The 13,976-nt window shown below is 50.3% G+C and overlaps 1 protein-coding gene across 3 annotated transcripts in view; it reads right to left on the bottom strand.

Annotated features, from left to right (window-relative positions):
- Positions 1-3,968: 3,968 nt before the first annotated feature.
- Positions 3,969-13,976, bottom strand: part of EXOC6B (exocyst complex component 6B) — a 293,100-nt gene continuing 283,092 nt past the window's right edge. For all 3 annotated transcript variants that reach the window (XM_062574913.1, XM_062574912.1, XM_062574911.1), the window contains one exon: positions 3,969-9,376. In XM_062574913.1, the coding sequence (XP_062430897.1) occupies positions 9,250-9,376 (127 nt within the window). In that variant the 3' untranslated portion in view covers positions 3,969-9,249. The remainder of the gene's footprint in view (positions 9,377-13,976) is intronic.

The raw sequence follows: 13,976 nt of genomic DNA on the forward strand, positions 1-13,976 counted from the left end.
ACGCAGCCACTGGATGATGCTTCCTCAGCTCCCTCACCTTTGTTCTCATCCATCTGGAACGTCCTCACCCTCTCTTGGCATCGCAGCTGCTCATCTGTGTTGCCCCCTATCTGACTCAGTTTCACATCCCAAATCCGGTCGTTCCACCTCCTGTGCTTCCCTGCCCACATTTCTTCACCTGTATGTAATGTTCTACACTCATTGCTCTTGGATTTCACCCAGTCTTCTTGCCAGGGAGGTACAATCTTTTTTCTTTATCTATCTGCTTCATCTCCCTCACTTCCGTTCTTACCAGAGGTCTTACTATCTCCAGGCTATCTGTTCCTCTCCCTTCTCATATCTGTTTATCTGCTACAACAACCTTCTCTACCTGATTTTCCTCTTCCTGTGCTCTCTGGGCATGTGATGACAGCAGTTTGTACTAGATTTCTTCCTCCACTTTTGCTTTAAGCTTTTCAGTCCTGCAAACTTCAAGTCCTTGAAGGGTGGCCCTTCTGGTTCAGAGTGTGCCCACTCATTCCTGGCTGGCAATGCCATTTCGCTGTTCAGCATCACCACGGCATCAATACCCAAGGTTTGTCACACTTTGCGCAGCTGTGTCCCCTTTCAGGGGTGGGAAGATGTCCGCTGAAGATGGATATATTCTCTCACCCATCTCAGACAATCTTTGCTATCCTGCAATAATTTTTTTGACCAATGGCAGAAGAAACCTGGCAAACCCTCATCCCACAGTGAAGGGTAAGGAGCATATTTCTTCCTTTATCAAGCCACCCCTATGTCCTTGTCTTGTCTCAAATAAACTCTAAGGCCAATCCAATTGCCCACTACAGACATCTGGAGCCATGCGAGATATCCTAGCGGGGATTTCCTCCTGCCCTCAGCTCTAACCATGCTCTAAAAAGGCATGGGTTTCCCTCTGGTACCGAGAGGTGTCCCTCAGCCTCTCTAAAAGCACTAAGCACCCACATTCAGCACAAATTAACAAGTCCATTAACACGTTTGTTCTATTTTGAAGCTAGCTTCAGTGCTAAGCTGGCTAATTCCTTTTAATAAGTTATCAGTGAGGCTGGAGGGGTTAGTGACCGGCACAAGCATTGTAAAGGTGGGTAAGGAACTAGGGAGACAGGAGACAGCAAGAGTTTGTGATGAGCTGCAAGGGAGTTATTACAAAAACTGCTCAAAACAGTCTTGGGAAGACTTTTGTCAAATCCAATCTAACCTGCTACATTTTTCAGTAACGATTTTGGCACAAAAAGTAGAGCTGTGCGATCAAAATTTGCTTGTGAGACAAAGCTGAGAGGCAACATCAACACAAACAGGGATCAGGTTATCACGAGCTAGGAAGATCTGGACAACCATGGAGAGTAGAGTGAAAGCAAGAGGGTGAGATTTGTTAGTGCAGCTTGTGAGGTCGTGGACCAAGCAAAGAGCCCTTCAGCTCAAAAGGGCTGACGAGGAGGAAAGACCCAGATGTGACAGCCCTTTGCCTATAACAAGGCCTTGAGGTCTGATGTGCACTCAGGTATTACAGGTGATATCCACCCAGCCCCAGTGCAGAGACCTACATCTGAAATAGTCACCCTTTAAAGCCAACAGAGAGAAAGAGACTTCTCAGTCACCATTACCTGGTCCTCAAACTGATTTGGGGGTCTTAGGGGAGGTTTATGGTCCAGTCTCCAACCTGCAGCCTCCACCTTGACTCACAAAGCTCAGTTATCATCCAATAGTTTTCATTTGTTGCCTTTTGCTGTAGCTATTTTATAAAGAAATGAATCCCAAATCCACAAGCAACCAGAAGCAGGGAGGGTTTTTTCCTCCTTATTTTCTTCAAGGCAGGCAAGACAAATATTTTTGAACAGATACTTCTGAGCATTTATTTCCTCTCGTCTCTGTCCCTTCTTGCCTTCACCTTGATTTACCTCTTCAAATCCTTCCTTGATGAGGTTGGCGGGTGAAGTTGTCAGATGAGTCCTGCCTCCAGCCCATGGGATTTTCTTCCTTAAGGCAAACAGCTTCAGTAGTCACAGGAACAGCTGCCGCAGGGCACAGTAAGGGCTTGAGAACCAGAAGATGACTCCATCAAGCTGTGAGTTTGCTGTTTTGGAATCTCCAAGGTGCATGACCCCCACCCACCCATCCAGTCTGCATCTTCGTAACTCCCTGATGAGATTACCTGTGAGTTCCGGGTCTTCCCAGTGTCAGCCTGGAAAGAGGTCACAGACTGAATATGAGCCTCATCAGCCTGGGATACATTATGAAGAGCATGGCCAGCAGATCAAGAGAAATTACTATTTTTTCTGATCAGCACCTGCAATACTCTGCCAAGCCCTGCTTTCCTTCCAGCCAACACCAGGTCCCCGCACCTTCCTTCAACATGTCATCCATCCATTTCATTAACCGTTGCCATCACGGGATGGCACCCAAGAACCAGGATGAGGTGGATAACATCACTTCAGAATGTCCCACTCTTCTTTTGAGCCGCTTCTGCCCCTTGCTCATGTAACCACTCCTTACAAACTTATAGGTGAAAAAAACACAAAGAAGGACCTTTCTCCCTCTGCCACACAGAATTAACCCGTAGAACTCCTTGCCACAGGGCAGGACAGAGGCCAAAGGGATAAAGGGGTTATTGCTTTTATAGTTCCTTGAAAGCCTCTTTGATTTTTAGCATCCTTGCTGATACAGACATCCAAATTGGAGTGGCCACATATAACAACACCAAACACAGTGGTGGCAACTACCCTGCTCAGACTCCAGCTTCCCAATCTTACTTCTCCAAAGATATGAGCTGGGACTTTGTGGCCAACTCACCACCTACCAAAACCCCCATGTTCTTGCACACAGCTACTGCCTTGTAGCATCCCCAGGTGCATGCCCCAAATCCTTCATTCCTGCAGGCCATGCCAAAACACACTGGTCCCCTGAGCCCGGTCACCAGAGCCTCCCGATTACCCCTACCTCTGGGTAGGACACGCCGAATGTCTCTTTCATCCCACCTTGAGTCGCTGGCGAGGAGCCCCCAGCTCAGCCCTGCTCCAGCCCTAGTCCTGTGGAGATACTCCAGCCGTCAGAGTCTCTGTTTATAATTACATTTTGAGATTTCCCAGTTAGTCAGTTTTTAATTAGAGCGTGTCACGTTGATTTTGTATCATTTTAATTTCCTAATCAAAATGGCACCAAGTTAAATGTCTTCTAGAAACCTAAGCCTATCACACATGCAGTGCCAGTGCTGGAAGGTATCTGTGGAATCTAATATCCCAATGCAGTTAAGGCCATAAAAAGACATCAATATCATCATCAAATTGCAAAGGATGACAAATACCACAAAAGAAATTATGCAATGTGAGAGGACACAAAGATTTCCCACGCAAGGCTCAAGCCACCACTCTCTGCCTCCACGAACTGCCTCCCATGATCTTTGCTCCGGCCTCCAAATCATCATAATTCCTGCTCAGGATTATTTTCCCCATCTGCAAACATAGATGCAATCAATGAGAGCAAAACGCACATTCCTTGCAGGCAGCTGAAGGTTTGGATTTAATCACACTCACTCACGGTAGAAAGCAATTAAAATAGCTACTGAATTGGGCAAAACTTGGCTTTAGCCCACAGGAGAGGAGGGAAAAGGGAGCCTAGTCTCATTAAAGGGTCGTTTGCTTCTGGGACGAGCTTGCAGGGCAGGCAATAAAACGGATCCTGCACCACGATCTCCTCGATCCTGCTCTACCCAGCAAGCACGGGAGCTTTGACTTGTCTTTTAGGGATTTGGGGATTTTCTCTGGCAGCGTTGCAACACAGCATTGCCTTGCAGAGGAAAACGGTTCCCAGGGCTCCAAACCGGGACATTTTGGAGTCCTGGATCCATGCCGGTGCCGTTCCCTGCCACGTCCCCCCCGAAGCGGCAGCTGGCTCACGCCCCTCGGTGGCCCCCCGGCCCCGGTGCACAGAGCCACACGCAGCACAGGCACTTATTTAAACAGTTATATGCTGTATTGTTTAATAGAAGTTACAATAGGATAAATGTACAGTTGTGATCAACATGCTAACTTCTAACACAATTTAACCTGTAAACCATGCAGTCCGTTTTTTTTCTTTTTAGAACAGTCCTTTTTTTTTAATCAGTAGCTCTGCTAGTGAGTTTTAAGAAAAAAAGAGTTCCCTTTAAAGTTAAACCTAATTTACTAAATTTTCCCGTTATTGTGCAACAACTTGTGCAAAAAAAGCTGTTTTTCACCACCTTAGTTTACAAAAATCACGCCTTCCCCCTACACAAAAAAGGCAACTCGAGCAGCCAGCGGGCATCGAGGGCCAGGAGTGTGTGTGTGTGTGTGTGAGTGCACGCACACGCGTGTGTGTGGGCCAAGAAAGACGTCAGTGGGACTAGCAAGACGAGAGGGCGGACAGGACTCCTGGTGAGCAACCTCGGATTATCGGCATTTTTCCGCTGCCGTGCTCCGGCTCTCCGTCACATCGCCGCACGGTTCTTCGGGGCAGAGAGGGGCTTAAAAACCAACAGCAGCAGCACGTTCCTGGGTGAAGGCTGGATCTGGGTGCTCCACAGAGATGTAGACAAGTGGGTGCAGAAAGCCTAAGCAGTCCAGACTTGCATCCCACCCCACTGGCCAGGAGGGATGAGGGAGAGGGACACCTAATGCTGCCTCCTCCAAATCTTCCAACACAAGGTATTTCGGGGGTGAAAAAGCTCCAAAGCAGGCAATAATGAAACACCCAACTGAGATGGGCTGGATAGGTAGGAAGGACCAGGGATGCAAAGGGTAGATGCTGTCGCCCCTGGAGAAGACCAGATGAGCTCCTCCAGGGTTGGAACTCAACATCTACAGCAAACCCGCCGTCCTTGCAGCTACGTCCAGTGGAGAAGGCATCATGCTAAAACCAGTTCCATCTCGAGAATTTCTGACAACAGCAGCATCCACCCACGGGTCCACATGGCATGAGGAGCCCAGGAGCATCCCGCTGAGTGAGCTGATGTCCACCAGGGCACCGCGGCCCCACTCGTACTTGGGGTCTTCGGCGGCTCCCACATCTCCAGCTAAGCTGCTGCTTTCCGCGTTGCCTCCCAGCAACTTGCAAACAGGTTGAGGACGGCCCGGCAATGCCCCCGCCTTCCGGCCCGGCGCAGCAGCACAGAACAGCCGCGCTTCGGCAAAGCACAAACAAAACGGAGCGCCGAGCAGTGCGACGGCCGGCGTTTCCCCGCGGAGCGCGGCGCTGCGGCTGGACTCGGAACAAAGTGCAAAGCTGCTGAGAGCATCTGACTTGAACTCCAGCCCGAGAACAACAGCAGCAGCAGCAGCAACAACAACAGCAATCGCTTCCTCTCCCTTGCACTCACGCACACACGCCAAAGCCTAATGCGGGACATCCCCCGAATGCACAGGTACAGTCGCGTCCGTAGGTTAGTGCACGAGAGACATTACAAAAATTACTCCCGACGCGGAGGCTGGCGGCGGGATGCCTTGCACAGCCCCGTACGGCTACAGAGAGGGCAACATGCACGGACGCTTCCCAGGAAGCCAATTTGTTCCCCCCTCGCCCCCCAAGTCCCCTCAACTCAACCGGTGCTGAAATGTTTGTGCCAGGAAGCAGGGAGAGGGGGGAACAACCCAACCTTTCCTACGGCCACTGGCTTAAGAAACTAAGGACCAGTCGTGTCTGTACACGGATGGGTTAAGAGCAGCATTACTTGCTTCGGGGGCTGCAAATCTACGCTTGCAGCAGGGGATTCTGCCCCTGCCTCCCGCCACGTTACAAATTCATAGCAATAACTTTTCCCTCTTAAGCAATACCATCCGTATTGGAGGATACTGATCATTAGTAAGAGATTTAGAGGGGATTTTAAATGTCTTCCAGGGCTTTTTAAGCAATCTGTTTAAAAGATTAATTTTATTTTGAAGGGATGGAACTGCATCTCTTGGAACAAAAAGTTAATTAGGAACAGAGCAACAAAATTCCATTTTTCATCCCCGTTATGTGACTTGTGGTTAGGCGCTTGACCTCCCGAAATCAGAAACTCTCTGAATCTCTTACTTGGCTGGGACTCGCTTTCCCAGCAGAAAGTCCGAAGCGCTACGACCCAGGAGTCTGCTCACACGATCCCAGCCCCGGCGCTTTGCACGGCCTCGCAGAGCAGCGCTTAAAAGACCTCGGAAATCCATCCTGCACCAGCCCGGCAATCCCGCTTTCAGTCGAGCTCGGCGGAGAGGGGACGGAGAGGCCGGCTCCGGGGTGGGGAAGGTCGGAGCTGGCTGCGGCGCTCAGAGCAAGGACACGTCCCCTCTTCGCCTTCTTTCCCCGGCCGCGTCCCAGCAGCCAGCGCGGAGAAGAAGAAAACAACCAAGGCTGCGAAGCTGCCGCCTTGCCCGGCGGCAAAGTCGGCAGCTGACAAATGCGATTAAAAATTGTGTTTGACAGTCTATCCTCCCACTAATAAAAACTGGAAATGCTAGAGCGCCTTATTTGTCATGCTTGCTGATGCTCGATTACACCGTCGCCAGCCTCTGTAGCAGCTTGGTCTGAAGTATTTTAAAGTGCTTATTACTATTTAATGGCCCTTAACATAAGCGCCCTGTGGATTGAAGCCACCCATACTACTGTCACCACTGGTATCTCAGGTTTTTGTTTCAATCTCTGTACACTGGGTAGGACCTCAACCGCCCAGGGCAGGCAGATGTGACTCTTCGGGGAGCTGATCCACCTGGTTTTGCTCCTGCTTCTCATGTTGACTCGTGCTATTGCCCCTCTCTCCCACCATGGCACCACCAGGAGACAGAAAGGAGGAATAAAGCGTCCTGTGGTCCATGCTGCTCCGTTGGACACATCTCGGCAGGGGCACTGAGAGCTGGCAAGATGCCTTGGCCAGGCAGTGAAGACAGGAGTCCTTCCTCTTCTCCATAGTGGAGCTAAGGAGACCTTCGTACCAGAGTCCAAAAAGCTGGGCAATTTTTTGTTCTCAATTGTGCAGCATTTGGGCTGCTAAGACACATCTCCAGATCGCAGGGACTCAGTGGGCAACCAAGGTCCTGGGCCTCGTCGGGTGGGCTGGGTCCGACACTCAGGTTCAACTCCGCGTGCCCCGATGAGCTGGGGGGCACCGCCCCACCGCCGAGGAGCTGCAGGGCCCTTCTCACCGGTGGGCGGGAGGCTGGCAGAGGCAGCCCTGCTTTCTCCATCACGGGGGGACATTAGCCTTTTAGAGAGCAGAAAAGAAATTGCCTCTGGCAGATCAACCAAGTTTGCTTTTTCACTTGTCTCTGTCTTGAGAGGAAGCACTTGTGGGCTCATGCGTGGATGTCTCTGCCGCTGCTGAGCTCTTTCTGGCCACAATAACGACAATTTTCCTTCAGTTGCTTCTTTCTCCTCTACCCTTCTTGCAAGTGCTTCGAAGAGGTGTTAAGCCAAAAGTACCCTTTGATCCCCCCAAAGAAAAGAACCATAAAGCCAACTTTCAGCATTTGGTCTTCCCTCACATTAACGAAAATATCCCATCCACTGCTCCTCATGTTTGGAGACTGCCGTGACAGGGCAACAGTACATTGCTTCCAGTGTGCCTATTTACTTCCAGGGTTAAGTATCATGTACCCTTATCCAAAAAATAAAAAAAGTGTTGCTGAGGAACGAGGAGAGAAACTAAAGCACCGTCCCCTTCGTGTGTCCAGAGCCTGAGTATCAGAAGAGCTCCCTGGGCAAGAGCCACAAAGCAAAAAGTGCACACGGTGAGAAAGAAAAGGGACTAACTGCAGGAGGAAAGCGTAGCTACCATTCTGCAAACACATGCGTCACGACGTAACAGCACTCAAACCAGCCCTGCCCTTCCACAGCGTGAGGGCAGGTTAAGAAGAACAAACCTCGCTCTGAGGGTTAGAAAAGGTGCATCAACTTCCAGAAGTGATTTCAGATGAGAGCTGACAACCCAGCGCATTCAAACGATGTTAAAAAACCGCTCACGTCCGTGCCGAAGCAGCGCCGCCAGGGTGGTTATGTACACGCCGGAGACTGACTCCCTTCAACGCGGCATCAGGGCTTGGTAGGTGGGGGAACCGGCTGGATAAGCTTCCACCTGCAGTAATTAGAGTCAGAAGGGTAAAGAAAAGATAAGGGCAAAAGTCCCCTCTCTCTGTAACATGAACCCCATGATTAACATCCTGTTGATAGCGTTAGGGTTGCCCTCGAAGGATGTCTTGATTTGAGGGGATGATGTATGGGCACCTCCAGCGCGAAGAGGAGAATTTTGTCCTTAGGCACTTCTGAGCCGGTGGGAGTTGGAGGCTGCTGCTCCACAGGCGAAGCTGCTGCTGTCTCCACTTCGGGGCCATCACGTCGAACCGCTCGGGGAGAGCCGCATTTGCTGGGCTGCGCCGTGTGCCGCACGAGTCAGACCAGGGGAAGCAGAGGGACTTGACTCCATGCTCGCTTGCTCTATGCACGAGGCAGCTCCTGAGCCCTTTTACATTCGGTGCGGGTACCAAAGACAACAGCAGGTCCTAGAGGCGTAGCTCAGCGCACATCTGCTCTGAGCGCCGTGGTTGTAGATGTGCAGGAACGGGCTGGGAGTGCAGCTCCAGCCACTGCCTCCCTGCAAGGGATCTGCAAGCTAAGGTGGAAATCAGCCCTTACAGGAGGAAAAAAAAATAAAATAGAAAGGTTGGGAAATCAGTTTGTCCCTCTTCCTACACAAAACCAACAGGCAAGTTTGCGCGACAGGCTAACAAGTGACCCTCTTCTAAACATGCGCTCATTTTAACGGAGCCCGTGAAAAGAATCTGAAACCGTGGCTGCTCCCAATATATATATATTTTTTCTTGTTATTTGTTCTGCAATTGAATAACTTAACAAAAGAAAGTCAAACTGATTCTTCGAATGTGGCTTACACAAAATAATAATAATAATAATAATAATAACAACAACAATAGTCTGGGTGTGAACTTCTCTCTGAGCCTTCAGCTTTTACCCTCGCTTTATAAACTCCTGAAAATAGGAGCTTATACTGGCGGCTCCTGACCCCACCTTCACCGTACCAGCACAAACAGTGCCGCCTTTTTTTCCCCCGGGATTGTTTAACAAGGAACATTTTGTCAGAAGGGTAGGTTTCAAGAAGACTATACATGTGAATAAAAAAATACAGGTATTCTCTTTGAACAAGGACGCCAAGCGCGGGCCCGCGGCAGGCCGCGCCGCGGAGCCCGGCGTCGCCTGGAGGTCCCAGAGTCCCGCCTCGAGCGGCCGGTGCCCTCATGAGTGATGGCTGTTGATGAGGCTGCGGAGCTGTTTGGCCACCGTGTCTATGAGCTTCTGCTTGTCCCGTTCGTTCTTGCGGAACTGCGCAAACACGTTGTTCTTCCTGCTCGTGTCCCGCATCCTGCGCAGAGCAGAAAGAGCCGGTCAGGTTATGGCACGGGCCTTGCTCCTACCCCGAGCCCGCCAACGAACCCCGCGTGAAGCCACGCGCCCCGCACGCTGCTGGGAAGCTCACGGGGTACCGGAGTACCCGACCCGCTGGGTCCTTCCGGAGTGACTATACTCCGGCCCTGGTAGGGAGAGAGGAGGTGATGGCACCTGAAGGCTCCGTCCCCAATTTATAGGACAGCTGTGTGCGAAGAGGGGCACCCCGAGCCATGGGTACGCCTCTCCCTACGCAGCGTATCTCTGCCCTACTTCGCTTTGCAACCCCCGCAAATCACATCACACCGCTGCAGGGGCTCTGCCTCCGCTCACAAGTTTCCTCACTCCCCTCCTTCCCTCAGAGCAGCTTCCGCTACGTTCCTGCGTCATCTTATTAAATGCTAAGCGACGATACTGCCATGTTAAAGAGATCCACGGTGTGAGTGGCAGGAAATAAAAAAATTTAGCATCAGATCCACAGCATTAATGTTTATCGTTCACAACGGTGCATCGCATGCGGCCAAGAGATGCAGCTTCTGCGGCAGCCGTAAAGTTTCCGCGCCGTTAACTTAAAACACTATGCAGCGTTAAACCACAGGAATCCAGCGCTGGTTTCCCCAAATTACAAATCTCCTCGAGATTTGCATTTATTTTTTTTTCCCCTTTTAATTGCACTTTTAGCACGCCATGTAGCCCACCGGTCTCAACAAGCGCCCCGAGCTGCTCTGGAAAGCCAAAGGGAAGACGAGCCGCCGGCGGCCCGGGACCAAGAGGCGAAACCGGGGCAGCTCCGTTTCTCTCCCGCATGCAAAGCTCCAGCCTCATGCACGCTGGCGTTCGCAGCCACGTCCGCGGGGGCTCCCCGTCCCGCGGCGCGGTGGAAGCGTCAGCGGCGCGGCTCCCGCAGGCAGCCCGCGCGCTGCAGTTAAAGCTGCGAAGGGAAACTGCCCCGAAGGGGTCAACCCTTCAACGGGGCTACGGCAGATCCCAAAGGCAGCGGGGCTTGTGACGTCCAACCTACCGGGTCTGAGAAGGCCCCGCTTTTTTATAATACCGTAATTTGTAAATGATTTTCTCGTTAAATCAGATCTGGCAGAGGCAGTCGGCTTTGGACGAGTCACATAAATCTGCGTTTTCAGCTCTGGGTATCTAAATGAAGCCTCGCAGTGATTGGGAAACAGCGATGATAGTCCTTGGAAAGTTGGCAGGTCGTCAAATTAGGGGGTTTTGAGTTATCCAAGCACAAAACAAACCTCTTGAAACTTACTTAACAGATTAAAAAAACCCCAAGTTTTTTCATGCTTCAATCTTCCTAAAAAGAGCCAAAGGGAATCTGAAATGTTCCAAAAAAATGTCTAGCTTGGAACTGAAAACAAGGATAACAACTTTATCCCAAAGGGTAATTTGCTAAAGTTATAAGTGCCCAAAGACACAGGATTACAATGGAGCTGCTTTCCCAACAGTAACAAGATAGCTTGGAGCAATTTTATTCAGTAAAATAAGTATTTTTTCTTTTTCTCTCTCTTTTTTTTTTTTTAACCTAAGCAGGTTGCCAGAGGCTCCACTGCAAGAAGCGGGCAGCACAGACGCCGAGGGGAAGCGCTTCCAAGTCACACAGGTTCTAGGTGCTGCAGCTTCATGAGTTTTAGAACTCCTCATCCTCACGTAAGCATAGCACCTATTTCTCACGCGGTGCTACGCAGCTCCAGCGGCACTCCAAACCCTTCGCTGGGAAGGCTGGGAGCACTGCGGCTGCTTCCCAGGCGAGGTAGGGACATCGGGCTTGCCGAAAGTAAACCTCTATCTTCAGATCCTCAGTCCAGCGCCGCATCCCTTGCGTTGCTGCCAGCCAAAGCAATACTGAATGGCCAAAAGCATTGATTTTTTTGCACATGTAATACCCAGAGGAAGTATGTGGCTGGGTTTACAGCAAAACCTCTCTGCCCTAGGAGTTTTCCTCCCTCTCCTTGGTAGCTTTCTTTCTTACAGCCCTTTGGGTCTGATTTCATGGGAGCTGTTTAAGGCTGCAGGTGAAAAGAAGATTTATTCCCATGAAACATTATTTTTTAAGAAATGAAGATCATGTGCAAGAAAATACCATCTTTGCTTTCTGCTGAATTATAAAGGAGTTGCACGGATAAAGCTATGGATCAGGATAATGAAACATTAAAGTCAGAGCACCCATTTGGGGTGACAATAACCTGATCGTGATAGCTAATGCAGGCCGGCGGACCTGCTAAAGTTGGAGCTAGCTCCGAACTTCCGAAATATCCAGGAGCGACTGAAGTTCCTGGTATCTCAGAACATCAGCTCCCTGGGAATTTGCAGGTGCTAACAGCTGGACCTCCTCGCTTAGTGAAGCCACCTGCAGAACTCCCAAACCTGCAGAAGCCCAAGCGTATGACCTATCCCAGGCATCCCACCACGGCAGAGCCCCAGCCACCACGGGAGTGTCCTGGGAGCGCAGGGACATGCAGGCGTACGGCAGGCAGAAACTGGATGCAAGCCCTGGAAGAGGCTGAGTCTTCAGATCCAATTACCATTGGAAGAGACACCGTGGGCTGCAGTCCTGCGGCCATCAAAGCCCTGCAGGCAGACACCGGGCTGATGCAATCCGGTCGGTGCCAAAGGCAGGACTGCTATCTTAGGTGTCTAGCGCATATGCAATTAGCTCTGCTTCCAGGAGCCGTGGAAAAGCGTAGCTGGCTGACATGCACAGCGGATGATGCAGTTAAGATCACATTTTGTGACTTGACTTTGCCATGGTAAACAAATGCTGGTTAAGGGACATTTCGGGTCACAATGATTCTTTTAAAATCTGTGCATTCCTTCAGACAGATTCCCCTACAAAGTTTAACTGCAGCTGGGAGCTGCGTTACCAGCTGCATGTGGCCAGGCATCTTTCCTGGGGACTGGGTGTCCAATTGCTAATCTTCAGGTCCTCTGAACTACTCAGTCTTATTAACCTCACTGTGTACAAAAGGAATTTCACATCTACAGGCAAACATCAGATACACAGATACAGGTTTATAAGGACTGTACCAGCTATTAAGAAAAGATTTACAAAACTGAGGAGTCAACTAACCCTTCAAAACAGGAGGTCTGGCCTTCAGGTCATCAAGCAACATCTGCATTAACTCTGCAGGCAGGAAGCCAGACTGCAATAAGGCGTATTTGCTCAGGGCTCATGTTGTTAGGTATCTCCTCGTAGGCTTGGAGTGAGAGCAGGGCAAGTCTGTGCGTGCCTGCAAGCCAGTGGGTAGATGTACCCTCAAGTTGGTGGTTCAAAAGGCTTTTCTCTTGGTGACAGTGTTGGCACAAGCTGCTCCCAGGCTCCTCATTTGGGCTACAACAGATGTTTGGGAGGTCACCCGAGCATGAGGGTCACGGACCTAACCTGGATGGAAAACACCCTTCCACAGTCCTGGCACAACTGAGGACTAGCTGGGGGTGGGAACAGTAAAAGTCAGACTCGCAGCCTCCATGTGGGACCATGGCCTCTGTCTGTAGAGTTTTGGTCCAGATCCCTGAACTCGAGCCTGTTTCTTTTCCAACATTTGGCTATAGGGAGCGCTTGATCTTTCAGTAGCTGGATGGCACTGTGGCGGACAGGGCTTTGAATCAAGACGCCAAGAATATCAGGTTTAAAATAGAAAGGCAGTATGTTTGAGCAGCTAACAAGTTCTTTGGAGGTTCAACACTTTTACTTCTTTAAGCTTGTGCCTGCAGAGCCCTAGGACAACTAGATCCACTTTTGTACTGTCAACCCTCTGTACTAGCCTAAGAATTAAAAGCAGAAGGGAGAGGGAAAGCTCAGCGCTGTCCCCACCCCTGTCAACAAACACCACCTTAAATGGAGTCAAGCTTTGTTTAAATTAATCTATAAGAAAAAAAAAGCAACACAGTAAAAGCTCCTCTTTTAGTTGTAAGTAGTGCATTTGAGACGATAAAGTTACCAGCGGGAACCGTTTCAAAGACAGCTTGCATTTAGATCATTTAGTGCTCCATTTAAACCAAACAATAAAGTCATTGCAAGGTGAAGGTAAAAGCCCAAGCAAGCAGCATACTTACACTCGTGATATCCTATGAGAGATGTGTGATTAGGAAAAGAGATAATCATGAAAACAAGTTAAAAAACGAACCAGTGGATCAGAATTTCATGTCGTCCTGTTGGCAAAGCTAGTTACGTCCAGATACGGTTGGGGATCTGGTCTCCAAGTTTGGAGAGGGGCTCACGCGCCTAGAGTTAACACCTTGTCCAGTGCAGGGTGTCAGGTGTCCCCGGGAGACCAGACCCTTTGGAAACCAAAAAGGGTGAGATGGAGCCGGCCTTGGGCTACGCAGAGGACCCTCAGTGTGCCTGAAGCCAGACTGGGGACAGAAAAGAGCCGGCACGAGCTTGCCCCTAGTGCCAAGCGGCGCCGTGCTGTGAGCACACGGGAGACGCAGGTGCCAAAGAGGTGACTATGCCGGGGCTGTCTCCGCAAAGCAAACCGGATACGCGAGGTTTCCCTTAAAACGATTCCCTGGGAAGGCTGGCAAGCGGAGCTGGGGTTTGTTTTTTTTTTTTTTTTTTT

Source organism: Rhea pennata, chromosome 4 (assembly GCF_028389875.1).
Source record: "Rhea pennata isolate bPtePen1 chromosome 4, bPtePen1.pri, whole genome shotgun sequence".
Classification (NCBI taxonomy): Eukaryota; Metazoa; Chordata; class Aves; order Rheiformes; family Rheidae; genus Rhea; species Rhea pennata.